This window comes from Talpa occidentalis, unplaced genomic scaffold, assembly GCF_014898055.3.
Source record: "Talpa occidentalis isolate TD23 unplaced genomic scaffold, MPIMG_talOcc4v2.1 talOcc4.8, whole genome shotgun sequence".
NCBI lineage: Eukaryota > Metazoa > Chordata > Mammalia > Eulipotyphla > Talpidae > Talpa > Talpa occidentalis.
In genome coordinates, this window is record NW_023605194.1 from 59850682 (window position 1) to 59869659 (window position 18978).

Sequence of the window (18978 nt, forward strand, 5' to 3'; positions counted from 1 at the left end):
AACAATTTTAGAGTCCTGTTTAATGTTACACATGCAAACTACTCAACAGTTCCATGTAATGATGGTCAAAGTGAATTTTACCTATTACCAAGATTTCAGTGTGATAGTACAGCACTGCCAAGAACTTACTGATTCACATTTTCTTTTCATTTCTTCAGTTTTATTTGTAATTTTCACTAAAAATATATTTTTAAACTATCAAATGTGGCACTCTCTTCAACTTGTAGAATGGAAAGATTGATATTTTAGCAAAATGAATCAGCACAGAAATAATTTCTATGCATTAGTGGTAAGATAATTTTTAGCATAATTCATAATCTTATTAAGTTGAGATTACATTTTGAATAGATGATTTCTAACCTTGTCCATCTCACCAAAAATAAGCACAATAATTTTCAATTTTCCTTAACTTTGGGGAGTATTTGAAAGTAACAAAATACTATTCCCTTTTAGTGTAATAAATTCAATAATTACTGATATTGGCATTAATAATTTAGAAGAAAATGGAGTACTATGCATTAGTGGGAACACTATGTGATAAGGTCATATTTTAAATAAACACATGGAATTAATTAGCTAAATGAGTATTAGGCACACTGCTCTTCAAAATATGTCAATCTTTCAATGATGCTCTTAATCAAAATATCTTAGTAATTTTTCTTGAGATGTATAACAAATGTCATCAATTTCTAATGGTGCATATACACATATCCTTATATATTAAACAAAATAAAATGTATTACTAAGGTTAATTATCTACCTTATTCATCAAATCTTTCACGAAATGATGTGGTTAAAGACAAATACGAAAGCTATCCTCATGGATATTGCTATCATCAAACATATTCAAAACATATTTACTATACTCCAATGAAAATTAACAAAAATTATTTTAAATTCTCTTGGGAAAAAGGGCATAAAATAAAAAATGTTCTACCTTTCCAGCTTCATGCTTTGAAAGGGACAACTCTCCTTTAGATTATAAATATGGATATAGTCCTTGACAGATAATGCCTCACACACCTCTCTATGCATGTGCCTTCATGAACACACCTAAACATTGCATGTATGCATGAGTATGAAAATCCTGTTGGCCGGGATTCCTCATAAAGGTACAAAAAGCACAAACCAAGAAGAAGATTGACAAATTACATATACTAAGTCTGATAAATTTTTGTTCATAATAAGCGAGCACAAATGAACAAAAACACAAGCTACAGACTGGGGGATATATTTGCAGTGCATATAACTAACAAAAGTTAAGCTGTAAAATATGAGCAGAAGACAATCATAGACACCTCACAGAGGCAACACAAACAGTTCATAAACATATAAAGAGAGACTTAGCCTTAGTAATAAGGAGTAAAATAATTGGAAATAATCCAAAGAGCAGAAAGTATAAATAGTTGTCATACAGAAGAACATAATGTTGATGCAAAAAATAATTAGCTGAAAAACGCATGTAGCATTATTAGATTTACATGATATAAACTTCAAAAACATTCAAAAGTAAACATGCACATTGCATATGGAGACAGGTTTTGAGAAGATGCCATTGGCGGGCTGGAATGTTATTAGCCAGCTTGTAAAATATTCATTCACAGACCCATAAATTCGAATTTTGAACTTTGGAGACGGGGTCAGGAATGTATATGATTCGGTCACAGTGAATTTCTCCTCTATCCGCACAAAATTTCTCCAAACAGATGCTATCTATCTAGTTACTGTAGGATACCCCCTGAGCTGGGGTTCTTACCATTACACCCACTGTCATTTCACTTTTGGAACATGTAAACTAGCACAGTATTGAATATAAAGTCTACTTCCCCGTAACGGGCATGTTTTGATTCCTTTTCAGGTAACGGTATTTTTAGTATTGAAAAACAGCTATATTTTCCTCCAAACCTTTCATTTATGTGTGAAATGATGTTAAAAACTATATATGCTATGGGCCTCCCCTGGTGGTGCAGCGGTTGAGCACTGGGTGGCGAGGCTGCCCGCAGCCTCTGCAGCGCTGGTTCGTTCCCCGGCCGCCGGCGAGGGTCCCACAAAAAACAAACAACAACAACAAAAAAACCCATTTATACCAAGCTTCCTGGTCCTGCTCAAGTGTATTAAAGATTTTCTTGAAGCTTGCCAATCCATAATAAAGATGACACCCCATGTGCTATCTAAATACTTCAGTTCTCAGGTTGCCATTGACTCCATAAGTGAAATATATTTTAATGTTAATATTTGTTTGTATCTTTTTGGAAACAGATTGTTAGTTTTTTATATATAAACAGTGCCTAAACTTGTTCTTTCACAACATGATAAGTTTGGTCCTGTAAAGGAACTGAAAAAGATAAGTGCATTTGTGTTTTAACTCTTCTAAAGATAGCTTTTGGATTAACATGAAAAGCTCTGAGGCCAAAGGCAACACCCGATTTTGAAAATAAAAAGATCTGTTTCTCTTGCTAAAATTTACTCAGTGTTAATTCACATGAAAATACATTCAATTCCCTCATCCTCTTAGGCCATGTTTTGAATGCCAAGTGACAATGTGAGTCTCAACACTAATGTTCAATTTTATATAAAATCCCTCTTTGAATGTTAGCCTTTAGTATGTCATTTAATTATATGGACCATAAAAACACTTCAGAGGACAGTAGGACTAGAACTTGCAAAACAAAGTTGTATGAGTTTATTATCAATGGTGTCTGTCTAGATTCAAGTCCACATGAATTATAAACAGTACTGGGCATCAACATAAGATGCAGACCTGTTATCAACCAAAATGTTCCATCATAACTATTGACACATCACTGGAAAAGCAAGTAGCTGACGAGTCTTCAGATGGCAAAAAGAAAATCTTTTGCAAAACTAACAGAAACTTGGTTTGTTCTTTGAGAGTTGATGTGAATAATCACAGGTCACCGAGAATCAGTGCACAAAAATCTATTACAAGAATCATTTATATCATGAGTTGAAAGAAAAAAAAAACATGAAATAAAACTAATACTATTGAATGTAGACAGGAAAATATAGGGCTTTAAAGGCACATGGGAAAGTCTGGTCCTAAACAATAAGCACAGAGTGGCAAACCTAAATTAAACCAAATTTAATTTAATTTAGGCAAACCTAAATTAAACCAAATCATAGCCATGCTTTCAATAATATAAAAGGAACTCAAAAGAAGAGAGGAATGGGTGCTGAAAGATCTATACAGGTCAGTAAGCAATTTGAAGTTCAAAACACGCAGTGGCCTAAGATGTATTTATAAGAAATATCCTGGATCTTTTTCTTTTTGAAATATTGTCATTGTAATTTTATATTTTTTTAGCAAATAAAGCACTTTTTTGAAATCCTATTTTTTAATGCTGTGCATCCTTTATGGGCTCCTCAATCTGGAATCCACCCAACCGTGCAACTACAGTATGTACAATGGAAACATTGAAAGCTGACGTTGCCTCCTTGTTAGGAGTAGGAACTGTAGAGCCTGATGGTTGAGATTTAATAACTTGTAGATAATAAAATGCTAACTTCTTAAGGTCATCATGAAGATTAAAATATAATACCCATGAAATGATTAAACAGTACCTGACATATATAAGTACTCAGTAATAGCTACTGTCACTAACAAACACTGCAAGAAAAAAAATTGGTGGTTTCATTAAAAATTCCAAATTAAACTGTCAAGGAACACTAAGCAGACATTTGTCATTTTTAAAAAATAAAATATAAACTATCTGCTTCCACAAGGAAAGATCACAGAAAATACGTAAAACCAATGTCTAAGCAAATTAACCACTTTAATGAACACAGATTGGACATTTTCAATATGAAAACATCAGACTAGATTCTTAAAGAAAATGTTTTATTCACATCATTAATTCTAAGTCACTGAATCAGAATTTTTTATTTTGGATGATAGCAAACTGAAGTTAATCTTCATGATAAACAAAGGGGGAGTGTAAGAGTTTACAGGCATCTAAAAATTTTACAACATAATTAAGGCCAATATCTATTTGTTTAAGAAAATAACCCATATATGAGTATTATGTAAGAGTAATGTATGTATTTCAAAACAGAGGCTTACTGTCTAATCTTTTTACACTGCTGCCTTAAGAATAATGCCAAACAATTTAAATCAGAACTTGAAACTGAAACTTCAACAAGCCAGTGATTATAAGCATCTGAAAGTCACACAACTCATTTAGCTTGAAAATACAGGATAATATAATTATACTACCCCCAGATGATTTTTCCACAGTCATCTTAACTAGTGAAAACTTAGCATATGATTATTCTCTTTTGTTAAAATGATGAGAAATTTTGGCATTTAGGTATGCAATAATGCTTGGGACACTGTCCAGGCTAAAACAAAAATCACTTAATGCACATGTTGAACAACCACTCTACAAAGAAAACTTCATTTAATTGAAGAGAGAGGAAAAACTGGAATCATTTTCCACATAAACAATCTGGGTGTTTTCCTGAGTGTCTTGAAAATAAGCAAGTTGTGAAAGATCCCTATACCACGTCCATCCATTGTTTCCACAATATACTCTTTATAAATATTAATGCTCTCAGATGAAAAAAAGAATCCATGCATATCAAGAACACGGCTATCTAAGTTTTGAGGTGGTATGTACTGATAACAAACTAATTAAACAATAACTCATTTCCTCAGTTAAAACTTATACAAATTTAAATGACATGTGTTTTTTTTTATTTTAAATTATTTTGACATAAGGGTATTAGAATGAGATCAGTCAGCATTTCATTGAACTGGTTAGAATTACAGGTTGGGGACAGATTGACATCAGTTTATAAATTAAGGTCATTTTAGTGAATTTAATTCAGGGAGTCAACAACATCATTGCAAATTTGATTCTGAATATTAATATACTATTTAGAACCCTGTTATTAAAAGATAATTAAACAATTTGCTAGTAAGTCAATCTAGCAGTAAAAAGAAGACAAATAAAATTTATGAAAATCAGCTTGAGGGGCCTCCCTGGTGGCCCAAGGGGTTAAGCCCCACACTATGGAGCAATCCGTAGCCTCTGCAGCATGAGTTCGGTCCCCGACCAGCCAGGGAGCAACCCACATGGCGAGGCAGACCTCTCCTATCTTGCTTGCTGCTCCCCTCAGCAGTGTATTTCACTCAGTCTGCCTGTTCTGTTCCCCACTCCGTCTCTGGTGAATCCTCTCACCCACCACATCTCTGGCCTGTGCCCAAGCTCTTGTATGCATAAATAAATAAATCTTTAAAAAAAATAGCTTGAAGTAATGGGGGTAAATCAGTGTATTTTTCTTTACCTGCAGAACCTGCCGTTACTATTTTTTCTTTTTGTTATAAATATGTTTGTGTATAGGGATATGTGTGTACTTAAAAAATTTTCCATAATCTTCCTTCCCTCTCATATTCCCTTATCACTTAACATAAGAGGTACTTATGAGGTACAGAATCTTAATATTGTTAACTCTACATCATAGTATTTAGTTATGGGAAATCAAAGAGAAGAGGGAATGCAAAACTTTGCATTCCTCTCAGGGGGAAGGGTTAGTGTATTATCAGCCATACACGAGATTGTCATGTAATGTTAGGTGCCAAGTGTGACTTGTCATTGTCCTTATTAAGTGCAGTTAAGATGAAATGCACAAGTGCCAAGTTGACAAAGAGTGTACTTCAGATGTTTAATTTTACATGTCAGGCCTGCCTGGTGGCGCAGCCTCTGCAGCACGGTTCGATTCCAGGCTGGCCAGGGAGATACCCACACGGCGTGGCAGACCTCTCCTGTCTTGCCCGCTGCTTCCCTCAGCAGTGTATTTCGGTCCTTCTGCCTGTTGTGCTCCCTGCTCTGTCTCTGGTGAATCCTCTCACCCTCCCGCACCTCTGGACTGCAGCCCAGTGCTTATATAAATAATAAATAAATCTTAAAAAAAATTATGTGTCAACTTTGTAGGTCATGTTATTCAGATATTTGATCAAATATTATGTTAGTTATTCTTATGAAGTTATTATTTTCAGATGAGATTAATATTTAAATCAGTATTTTCAGAGTAAAGCAGATACCTTCATATTGTCAGTAGGTTCATCCAGTCAGCTGAAAGCCTTAATGGAAAAGAACTTCCCTGGGAAGAGAGAAATCTAACTATGGACTTGAACTGTAGCACCAATTCTTTCCTGGAACTGCTGGTCTTTCCCTATAGACTTTGATCTTGCTAGTCTCCAGAATGTATGAACCAATTCTTAAATTTCTCAACACACACACATACACACCCCTTTTGGTTCTGATTCACTGAAAAATACATAATATATAACCCCATACTTAAGAGTCTGGGGCTTTAAATCCTAATTGTTTGGTTCTATCTTGATTCTATATAATCTACTGTGAGACTGGGCAAATTACTCATTAGTTCTCAATCTGCTCATGTGAAAAAGGGGATAATAAATATTAGCCTTTACCTTTGTTTTGTGATTTAAGTACATTTTATATATGGAAAATATATAGAAAAAGCACACACAACATATTGGGAATTTTCTTATAGAAAAAATTTATGTTTTTTTGAAATCTATTTTTGTAGGAGGTAGCCAAAATAACGAAAAATTGAATCTACTGATTTTCAGATTCTTAGTTTTCTGAATGGAATATCAGTAACTAGCATTTGAAAATAGCTGAAGTAAAAGTGTGTGCAATAGGTACATTCTTAAACACATGTAGGACAACAAAATATCTGAAAAATCAAATAATGTGAGGGTGAGGCCATTGACCCATTATAAATCTCAGAATGCTTTAAAGTTGGTTATCAGGGCCTCCCCGGTGGCCCAGCAGTTGAGTGCTGGGCTGCAAAGCTGCCCACAAGCCTCTGCAGCGCCGGTTCAATCCCGGGCCGCCGGGCAAGGGTCCCACATGGCGCGCAGACCTCTCCTGCTGCCCGCTGCTCCCCCCACCAGTGTATTGTCAGTCTGCCTGTACTGTTTCCTGCTTTAGCTCTGGTGAATTCTCTCACCCTCCTGCCCTTCTGACTGTACCCAGTGCTTGTATAAATAAATAAATAAATCTTTAAAATAAATAAATAAATAAAGTTGGTTATCAATAGTGGTTAACATTCTGCTTCTACATTTACCTTCTACACTGGACTCTCTCTCTTCCAATTTTCTCATCCTTCTTAATCACTACTCAGATGGACCCTAGGACTATAATTTCATCTCTTTTCCCTACAATTCTCTGTCAAATATATATTGTTTGTGTTCTTTTTATTGTATTTTGTTCTTATTAGAAGAACACCTAGTTATTTCCCTTCACCTGGAAAAGACCTTGATATCACTGACAAAAAAAGCTGAAAACTATAAAAAAGACAGAATTTACTACTTAAAAATCAAGTGGTTAATATATGCCGAGAAGACGACAAAGAAAATTTAAACACTGGCAAATGCACACATAACATTTTGTATATACTACCAAGTATTTAACAGAAATAATAATAATCATAGTTATAACACTTTACATCAAACATTCACATACTTTGTTTCACATTAACTTCATAGCAATCCTGTAAAGAAGTTAGAAAACAGGATTTTTCAACATCAGCTTAAGGACATTTTGAATCAGATAATGTTTTGTTATTGGCAACTGGCCTGATGAGCAACACTACTGGTTTTGCACACTAGAGGCCAGTAACCTCCCCCACCCCTGCTTAGCCCAACTGTGACAATAGAAAATGACTCTGAACAATGCTTAATTCCGTGGGGGAAAGAATCATCTCCAGTTGATGACTATTGCCAGAAAAAATGGTATTTTTTATAAACTGGATGAAACTTAGATAGTGACTTGTCCAAATGCATCCTTTCTCTTAATGACCTATAAACTTGACAGTTATAGGACAATGCCATGAATGCTTTGGGTGTAGATCAGTAATCGCCACCCAATAAAGCAACTGTGAGTTTTGGATGCCAACTCTCTTATATTACAGACATTGCTGAACTCATTTTCTTTTTCAGCTGATTCATTCATTATTTCAGGCTTCTTTCTTTCCACAAAGAGAAATGATGTTGTTATAAATTCCAAGTTAGAAATACATGCTATGAAAACTTACCTAGCATAAAACACATGTATAGTGCATGTCTCAGTCATATTTTCAAAATATATCTATTTTAGTTTGTACAAGATTTATGAAGCAACATCAGTTTGGTAACTAATATGCATCCAACCCTTACAACCCACCTTCATCATAAATATATAGAATACTGACAACATTTTCCTTTTATAGCGGCATCATAGCAGAAAATCTAGTCATATTGAAAGTTAAAGGTAGAGGTGAAGATACTTTGGTTACCTAACCAAAAATTTATTCTATAGTCTTTACCTTCTATTGAAGATTTATGGACTTCTTCAATGATCTGTTGGTTTCTTAGGCTAATAAACAGCATTCCCTCTTTTACATTACTACCTTTTCCCTAGTTGGAATATATATACAGGATTCTCATAGTAATGTTCTAAACACTGGTACTTCAAACAATTAGTCAACCACCATATCTAAGCAGTGTTCCACTTCTTTTGATACAGTTTTTCAACTAAAAAAAAAATGGAATTGCCACACATTACACATTGCCTTCTGTGTGAGACTGATAAGAAGCAAAAGGGAATATTTGAATGGGAGTAGATTAGGGTTACAAATCCTACCTTCCATGACATACACCAGTGACCCCACATCTCCTTCTTTGATGATGCAGCTGTCTTTGCCGTACTCCACTGGATACATACAATCCACAATCTCCTGGATCTGTGATAGTTCCAAGTTTTTCATAAAGTCATTGTCAAGGATGGCTTCCTTTATGAGATCCTTTGACCTGCAGAAATAAGGGAAATTTTACTGGCACATCTGCCAAGCATGTTCATAGTCTGCAAGGTTTAGCAGTGCCATGTACTGTTCTGGCATACTGCAAATGCATTTTCTTGTTAGGAATCCAATAATTTTTTGAAAGGCCTGAGAACAAAGTAATTCCATGGTAGCAATAAAGGCAATGAGAAATTTTCCTTTAAGTATCGTTTGATGAATAGGTAACCAAGAAACAAGCAAAGTCACAGATTTCTAGTAGTATCATGTATGTCTTTTAATAACTGAAACTTTTTTTTAAGATTTATTTTATTTATGCATACGAGAGCTGGGTGTAGGCTAGAGGTGTGGTGGAGGGGAGGAAGTGAAAGGATTCACCAGAGACAGAATGGGGAGCAGCGGGCAAGACAGGAGAGGTCTGCTGTGCCATGTGGGTTAGCTCCCTGGCCATCTGGGGATCAAACTTGTACTACAATGGCTGCTAATAGCTTCATAGTGCTGAGACTTAACCCCTTGCACCACCAGGGAATCCCAATAGCTAAAACGTTAATAGAATAAACACTCTTAATATCATGCTTACATATTATAAAAGAACATCAGGATGTATTATATTATACACAATTACAGTAAAACACAATTTGTGTATTTATTTTGTGTGTATATGTATGTGTATGTGCCACATCCTCTAGACTTTACATTCCATTAGGGCAAGGATCAATTTAATTTTTTTCTCTACTGAATGCCCAGAAGTACTATAATGAGGGTTATATATAGCATGGGTGCTCAAGAAATATTTTGCATAAAAAACTTTTTAAGAATTTAATTTCTAATTAGCTGTTTGAAACAACTGATAGAAATGTGGCAGTTTTTATCCAAACTTCATGTGTCTTTAAAGAACATTTATTTCTTAAATAAAAAAACTTCAAAAAAATTATTTCTTAAATGTTCTTTAAAGCTTAAATTGAGGGGCTTAAATAGACTCAACCTATGAAGCTATCCACAGCCACTGCAGCATGAGTTCGATTCCCAGCCAGGGAGCAGCCCACATCATGCAGCCGACCTCTCCTGACTCGTCCGCTGCTCCCCTCAGCAGTGTATTTCAGTCATTCCACCTGTTCTGTTCCCCACTCTGTCTCTGATGAATCCTCTCACCCCCCACCCCACACTTCTGGCCTGTACTCCAGTTCTTGTATGCATAAATAAATAAATCTTTAAAAACATAAAACTTACATTGAGGTATCAAAGAAGATAAAACTCTATTAAACAAGATGTTTTAAACATAATTATGATTCACACATGGTATTAAACAGATAGTGAAAATATATTGGCAAATGCTATAGTTTGGATATTGTGGTGAACACAACATTTCTGAAGAACTTGAAAGTTGGTGATAATTTGTTTCACAGGGATAAGAAATCCCAAATGAATCCCTAAGCATACAAAAATCAAAGTGAAGAAATATTTTGTCAGGAGAAGCAGAATCAGTACTGTTAGAGAAGTTAGAAATTGGATGACAGCAAATACCTTATTGTTATAGAGAGGAAGCAACACATTTGGAATTTTACATTAAAAGTCTCAATTTAAAAAGCATTGGACTGTATACAAGCTGGTGTTTGTCCACATTTGTTTAGCAAGTGGCTTACAGGAAAATAACTTGCAGTAGTGTATAGTGAGTGACAAAAACATTAGCTCTCTCCATTTTGGGTGACTTTTCATCTAAGCCTCAGTCTAACAGAATTAGCCAAAGGCATACATAAAAGTGAAAACTACTGACAATTCATCAGTGCAAAAAAGTCTTAAAATGGACTCTCATTGTGCACATTATGAAGCATGTTGATGGCAGGGGGAAAATTCTTGTACCATTTTTAAGTGACTAAAGCAAAAACAGAACTGTTTTTAGAATAAAAAAGTATGTGTATGATAAATGTAAGGAAAACAGATTTTGAAGTTAGATACATCCGGGACGCTATCCTAGTCCTGTCACATGTTAAATCTTGAGCAGTCTATCTTACATGTGTGAATTTACATTTTATCACCTGTCAAACAATATTTAAAAAATTACCAACCTAATATTTACAAGTAAAGACTGATGAAAATACATTGTTACTTATGTAGATGGTGGGTGATAGGTGGCATTAATGGAATTTGCAGTATGAGAGTGGGGAGGGATAGAAGGCATGAAATACTATTGGAGGGAAATTTACACAATGTTGACTTATGTTGACTTTGAGGACTAACAGTATTATACTTTTTATCATTTTACTTTTCTCTACTTAGAAAATTCTCTAGGGTAGACATTAAAACTTTATATTGCAAAATCTTTGATTTTACAGGTACTTCAAGAAAATTGCCTATACAATGAGGAAAAATAGAAACAATAGTCTATTCTTCATATGAATAATGAGTAGCTATTTAATACTAGTTAACTATTATTGATATATTCAATAGTACTTTTTTAGTAGATTTTCTTTTATATAGATTATGTTTAAATACTAATAGAATTTTGACCAAATGGATGCATTTCACCTAACGAAGGAATTTCACTCAAAGAAGATGGATTACTAGTGATTAAACACTGTTCTTCATAAGTCTTTAAAACAACAGTTAAAACTTGTCCCAGCCTGGGCCTCCCCTGGTGGCGCAGCAGTTGAGCGCTGGGCTGCGAAGCTGCCCGCAGCCTCTGCAGTTCCGGTTCAATCCACAGCTGCCGGGCAAGGGTCCCACATGGTGCGACAGACCTCTCCTGCCACCCGCTGCTCCCCTCAGCAGTGTACTTTGGTCCTTCTGCCTGTTCTGCTCCCCGCTCTGGCTCTGGTGAATTCTCTCACCGTCCCGTGCTTCTGACTGTACCCAGTGCTTGTATAAATAAATAAATAAATTCAAAAAACCTTGTCCCAGCCATGATTTTCAAGATATCACCTTCTTAAATTATGTTTACCTTTCTGAACTCAGTACCATTAGCACCCACATAGTGCCTTCTGCTATCTATTGAGCTAAGATTATTTTAGTCAGATACCAGTACTTTAATCTTCAGGAAATTAATTTAATCAAATATAGTATTTTATTCTTACTAAAAATCCCTTTATTTTCTCTGGATCAAAGAGTGAGATCATACAATGGGTTCCCATTTTCTAAAGACTGCTATCAACCCCAGTATCCTAACTTGTTTAGTTACACATGGTCTCTTATCCTTTGGGAACCATTAATAGTACTCTATTAGAAATCTAAGTCCTAGAAATGCTGTAAGATTAAAAATAAAGCCCTCATCCAAGAAAATAATTAGTTTAGTACAAAGATGACTGGAAAAAAGAGTTAATTTCTCTCCTCTCATAAACAGTACAAATAACCTGTTTTGTGAAAACATCAGAGAAGACAACACAATGAAATCTAACAAAATCCCTTTGAATTTTCCAAGTGCTTATCTCAAACTAGGGATGAGAGAGATTTCAGGAAGCTCTCCTGCAGTTTTATTTCAAATGAAGAACTTTAAATCTCAAGTTTCCAAAGAAACAAACTGGAGACACTGTGCATGCTGTTGTGTCACTTTAAAACAAACAATAAACATAAAACCAATGTCTTACCATGCATCCCTTCATACAGGTATTGTCCAAAACCATGTCTGTCTTTGAAATATCACAAATAAGTCTCTACCCTCACAGCAAGATAAAAATCTTGTGTTTCTGTGTAGCACAACACAAAGATGTTCTTGTCAATGTGTAATACTTAAAGCCATGCCTTTTCACAGAACTTTCTTTTAAATCCTTTTCCATTGAGGGTCTAAAACCTTAGGTAAATTCTTATCAGTCTCTACTTGCTCCAACATTATAATCAACCAGAGGTTTCAAGTAACTTTTCTTCGAATCTCTATCTTCCCCTGAAGAAATAGTCTCAGGCACTCACTATAACTAAGCTATGACACTATTTATATGATTAGTTGAGCTGTGTATCAATCAGTATGTGAGCTGGGGAAAGCTGCTATATCAATTTCCAGAAGGTGATTATCTGCTCTTAAAAAAGTATATATTTCAACAACATTTTGCCAGAGTTCAGAAGCTTGAGCTGGGAGGTATAAGAACCAAACACAAAGATCCAGAATTTTATTTTTCCTGTCTGCTTCTGTACACAAGTAATCGTTTTTATAAGAAACAATTTTTTCATCCAACACCCTAAATTTGTGGTTTTAAAAATTCAGACAGGTATAAAATAACTTGGCTATTTCAAATGACTTCTATTGATTTGTCATCACAAAATTGTCAGCTTCTGAAACACTGGCTATATATACTGCTGTGCTGGTAAACTGACTCTCCAGGATTAAAAAAACAAGTGCTGGTTTGTAGCATTTGCCAATTTCCATGGTATAAATACTTTCACCATAGCCGATTTCAAGCTACTAATGCAAAGTCAACCTGTTTGCAAAATTCCTGAAAATTTAACAAGCAATTCTAATATGAGCCAGTATGAGTTGGCTCCAGTATACCACTGGATATAGATTTTTCTAACACTAAGAATTTAGTGTTATTTAATTTAGAAATGCTGAAATCTGTATAAGCCTCTCCTTCCTTAAAAATTTCATTAAATGGCATAATATCCCTAAATATTTTTTTTTAATTTTTTTCGAGGTAACAACCATTACAACACTATATATGATTTAGAGCTATAGGATCACACCCGTCAGGTATATGTTACCACACCACACTCACTGCCAAGGAACCCATAGTCCTACACCATGGTCCAGTGTGCCTCCTCCCTATTTTGGGAGAACCCAGAGAATTTAGTGATAGAATTAGCAATAGGTCTTCCAAACTTTCCATTTTACGAAAATGAATTAAAAAGACCACTTCCCCATTGAATTATTTCAATGAAAGTTCCTAAAGAGATGCAAAGGATATATGATAAAAAATATCAAATTTCTATACAATCTTCGGCAAAAATGGGAAATTCTAGGGTACTAGGGAGTACTACTTCTCTAGTAAGGGAGCCTATACCATTTATTATTTATTCATTATTCTTTATTAATACACAGTTTTCTCAAAACTAATAAAAAGATATTCTGCATTGTGCTTATGATAAGGTAGGGTAGCAATATCTATGCAATGCTAGGGCTATTACAAGGAGTGGGGAAAGTTGTTTCAGACTGGGTGGTGAGAAAGATATCTCTAAACTGAGGACTGAATTACAGCAGGACTCAACAATACCAAGATCATCCTAGATAAAAGAAAAAACAAATATAAACGTCCAATGGCTGGAACGATTTTAATCTGTTTCATGATCAGAAAGGAGACCTATATGAGCAAAGGTAGGCAAGCAGCAGGTCTTGAAGGCTGAGATAAAGAGTTATTTTATACTAAAGTTGTAGAAATCCAGTGAAGGACTATAAAGAGAGGTATGACTTATAGGTTATCTATCATGCATAAAGAATAAGTAATGTAAATTATTTTAAATATTACTGAGTTCATGGAGGTTGTCTCTCATGTATGTTACTGATTAATGACGACTAAAAGCTAAACTTATCATGTTAATGAGAAATTCTTGTAATTGAAACTCTTGGGAACCATAGTATTATAAATCTTACATTTATTTTAATTTCAAACCACTGACTCTAAAATAACTCTTACATATTAAGAGAAAATGAGGTCTCCTGTCCAAGTTTAAGCTTTCTCCAGATGGCTGAAAGTTGTTCAGTTTCCATTCACAGATTCTCTTTAGATTAGTTAATCTCTTTTCACCTACCAAACAATAGTAATATGCCTACAACAGCTTAGAAATGAGAAAATTAATATCTGATCTCTTCATTTTGCAAAGAATTCTAGGTACTTTAAAATATAATAGTCACTTGATTGTTATGAAGAATGATTATCTGCTAAAGCAATTGAAAAGTGTAATGGCAACTTCAAAAATCAACTTTTTGAGTAAAAAGAACTCAACTCACTAAACCTCCTTGACTCACAAATGTCAATTTTAGGCTCAAATATAAAAAGAAGAAATAAATGTAGTTTTAAGGTCAATTTCACCTATAGGACAGTTGCTGAAATTGGAAATTGTTAAGTCTGAATTGCCACAGAAAGCTGTAGCTTTTTTACTCAGATAAAGCCACTGCAGGGTTCTGTAACAGTTTCTAACTGCAGAATTAGGATAACTCCTTCCATCATCTGTGAAGTATTCAATTAATTACCTATAAGCAAGAAAAACTTCTGGAATAGTTTTCTCACCCCCCAACTGTTAAGATTCTGCCCAGTGGATCCTATTTGTTGCTCTAACAGCTTTCCTGAATGAACTCTAATAGGTCTAAGCTGACTTAGAGCTAAGAAATATCAATCAATCCTGCTTTTTTAAGATAAAATTCAACTCTCTAATGCTATTGACCAATTTAGATATCCCCTCAAAACAGAGTATCTATTTTTATTAAGCATTAGATGATATATCAACCTAGTCTACTAACTCTGGTATAGCTATTCCAAACTTATAGCAAGAGCAATAATGAAGAAATCAAAACTATTTGCAGCATTTATGCCTGTAATCAATATTTGATACATGAAGCTTGTGAATCACTAGGCAAAAAATATAATAACATAGTCCCTAGGTGACAGTAGTGTTTTTTTCTATTATACACAAATTGCAACTTTTTTCCAGTTCCCATTTCATTTCTTTTTCCCCAATCATTTTAAACTAGATGAATATCCAAATGACATTTAGGTGTTTTAAATCTAAAGAAAAATGATTGTATAAAGGAGAAGATACTTAAGCAAAAAAAAAAAAGTTTTTGCCCAAAATACCACTCAAGCTTTTTCCTTTTCAACTAATTTTCTCAATCTTATTCTCAATAACTGCAAACAATACTAAATAGTATTTGAAATCATAGTCAGATGTTAATAGATAAAACAGACATGTACTGAAGGAAAAGAAAATCATTGCTTTTTTACGGACTATTCATCAATTTTCAAAAAGTCAACATTAAAAGCTTCCCATTCAGCTATACAAATCAAATAGCTGATTTGAGGTATTTTTTACAATTCAGAGGTATATTTTACATTTACTTCCTACTAGTAACTCTGTCTTCAAAAGAGCCCAAATGAAACTCTTGCCCTATAAGCAACTCTCTTATTTCACAGAAGAACTCTGGGGGTTCACAGATGTATCGTAAAGTGCTTTTCATGAGCATAAAAAAGTCCGTCATACATTACATTACAGAGCATAAGACCTATGTGGCCTGATGTACTACGAATTAGCTCAATTTCTGAAGTTTAGTTACGTAAGCCACATTACAGACCTGCGATAAGGAAGAAAATATTTGACATATGTTTATATGCCCAATTGCAATTCAACAAATTTAAAGCAATTTTCTATCATTCAAACATATACACAATTGATGTTTCTTAGAATTCACTTATTGTCAACAAGATCACACCATGAACATTTACTAAGTTCCTCACCACTGAGGATGGTACCACCTACAAGGCACATATTTCATGTCATCATATTGCCTAATCCTTTGAGGCACACTAGCATGTATTTTCACCTTGATGTATTATGTATGCACTTTCATTATAATTATTGCCATGGCTTGATTATAAAACTGATCATTGAAGAAATTATTTTAAAAAATTCTTTTGTTCACATACTTTGCTTCAATTTGTGAGATAAAATACCTTATATCTTGTCTTTTAATTATTTTTTTTAATTGAGGTAATATTGGTTTATAACACTGTATATGAATTAAGGAATATATTCATACCTTCTCAGTGTATGCAGAAGCACTAATTTAAAGGAATAGATGCACTACTATACTCATTAAATTTTTTACAATAGCTGAGTTATAGATGCAACCTAAGTGCCCAGTGACAAAAGAGTGGATTAAGAAATACCTTACATTTTAAATTACCATTTGTGTTTGAATTCAGTGTTAGAAAAATGTTTCTCTATCAAACCTGACCCCTATTCCCCAAATGTGTATACTTTATATTGGCTAAAAATGATAGCTTGGATGATTCATTATTTCCTCTGAAAATCAGAAAACTAGAGCAAAATGTAGCCCTGTCACAGTGACCTACAGTTCTTAGGAGGCAGATCATTTACTTTGGTAAACTTAGATTAATTTCATCTCTAAGCAGCTTAGTTTGCATTAGGCTTTTTTATATATTAGACCCTTTAAGACAACCTAAAGGGAGAACGTGAATATATTGAGAATTTTTAAAAATAACTAAAATTTAAAAATTAAACAACTATGTTTCTAGATGTAAAAGCTCCATGGTTTCCAGACTTCTTCATCAAAGGGGAAAAATTAACCAAAAATGACATGAGTCATCATCCTACTACCAAAAATATTTATTAAGTGGCTACTCTGTGTTCTGCAATGAATAGCCTCACCTCATTTAAGTCTCACAATGACTCACTAGGTGTGCAGTGGTGGAACAGCGGCAAAGAAAAGTTACATAAGCTATCCAGTGTCACACAACAAGTACATGACAGGTAAAGTCAGGACTGAACAGAAAAATTTGTTTGACGTCTAAGCCACACTGTACTAAATTATTTGACTTCTCAGCCCTCAATACTGAACTGCATTGATAATTCGAAGAACTGTTCCCAATCACAGAATCCAAAAGCAAATGTTCTTCCCACGTTTTAAAAAAGGTATCTTTGATTCTGTAAAACTAAGAGCACTGTGTAAGGATAATATGACCTTTAATCCACAGAGAGCATATCATACTTTCAAAACAATTCCACCTCTAACATTTCATTCTATTACTGCCACAAACCTGCACAGTAGGAAGACCAGATGTTATATAACCCTATATAACAGATAAGAAAATGGAGGCACAAAGGGGTTAGATGCCTGTCAAGATCTAGTTAGAGATTAAAGTTGGACCCAGGTGTACTGACTACCAGACTAAAATAAACACTTTTCACACTTGCCCATATTACATGCACATTCCTATACTCACTGTATCTCATTCAAGACTTTTGTTCCCCTTTCTCTCTCTCTCTCTCTCTCTCTCTCACCTTGCCTTCAGTCATTTTAATGTTAAAACTCACTTAGGCAAAGACTTCACAAATCCACTGCACCAAAGTCAGCAAAAGGCTGTAGTCACTGACAAAAAGTCTATGATTTATGTATTTATATTTTTTCTTGCATTTTAAAAGGACAGGTTTAGTAGAAAAAGGAGAAAGAAAAAGAGAGAGACCTGCATAGTCACAGGTGGGCAGGAGAGCTGCCCAATTCTATGATTTAAAAAATCCTGTGATAGTTCATTCAGAAAGATTCCCTTTCTGATTTTATTCATTCTCCACATTATAGAAGTTTGAGCATGTCTGGTGACTTTTACAGAAAGAAAACCTACCTCTCATTCAGAAACACCTCTAGAATTCAGCAACAGAATTCAACTTATTTTGATTCCAGTGTGCCCACAACTATTCTCTCCTCTGTGTTCAGCACAGGCCCTTTCTGTTTCTCTCCTTCCCTTCTTAATATCCTGCTTCAGATGGACTTGATAAATCAATATTGAGGTAAAATACACAAGAAATTACTATCAGTTTGGATCGATATCTGTACTTGAATTTAAAATCAAAAGGAAGCTCTCATTATGCTTCTATGATAAAAATATAATATTCCAAAAAGAACTGCAAAACATCATCATTGTATAATTAACATACTATAACCTATAATATAAACGTATCTCAAAGAAGTCTGAATATAAGATACTAAACTTGAAACAATTTCCTTGCACACATTTTTATGATAGAAATATAATACACTGAACTTATAATGGTCTAGGCATTATAATTTAATAAGTTAACTACCTTAAATTTTCACTGAAGAAGAAAGAATAAGAAGAGGAAGCTAAGGAGCAAGGTAAATATCTTGAATTCACTGTCCATCATCATCTTGCACCATGTTGTCCTTTAAAGGTTTGTCATTTGCAGTGGCAAACAGTTAATATTTATTATATTCCCAACCTAACAATTATAGGTTCAAATTCAGTGTCCAGGGAAACACCAGCAATAGTGACTGATAGGTCTAAAATTTAACCATAATTATCCACAAGATGATTTAAAAAACAACTCAGAATTGCTACTGGCATGAGCAATATTTATGGAAGTAAGCCATACCTACAAATCTGAGAAGTCTGTCCTAAAATTGTATCCTTTGTGAAATAA

At 34.3% G+C, this 18978-nt stretch overlaps 1 protein-coding gene across 2 annotated transcripts in view; it reads right to left on the reverse strand.

Moving 5' to 3' along the window:
- PRKG1 (protein kinase cGMP-dependent 1) overlaps positions 1-18978 on the reverse strand; it is a 1331556-nt gene that overhangs the window by 1138194 nt on the left and 174384 nt on the right. For both annotated transcript variants that reach the window (XM_054690463.1, XM_054690462.1), the window contains exon 2: positions 8673-8839. In XM_054690463.1, the coding sequence (XP_054546438.1) occupies positions 8673-8839 (167 nt within the window). The remainder of the gene's footprint in view (positions 1-8672; positions 8840-18978) is intronic.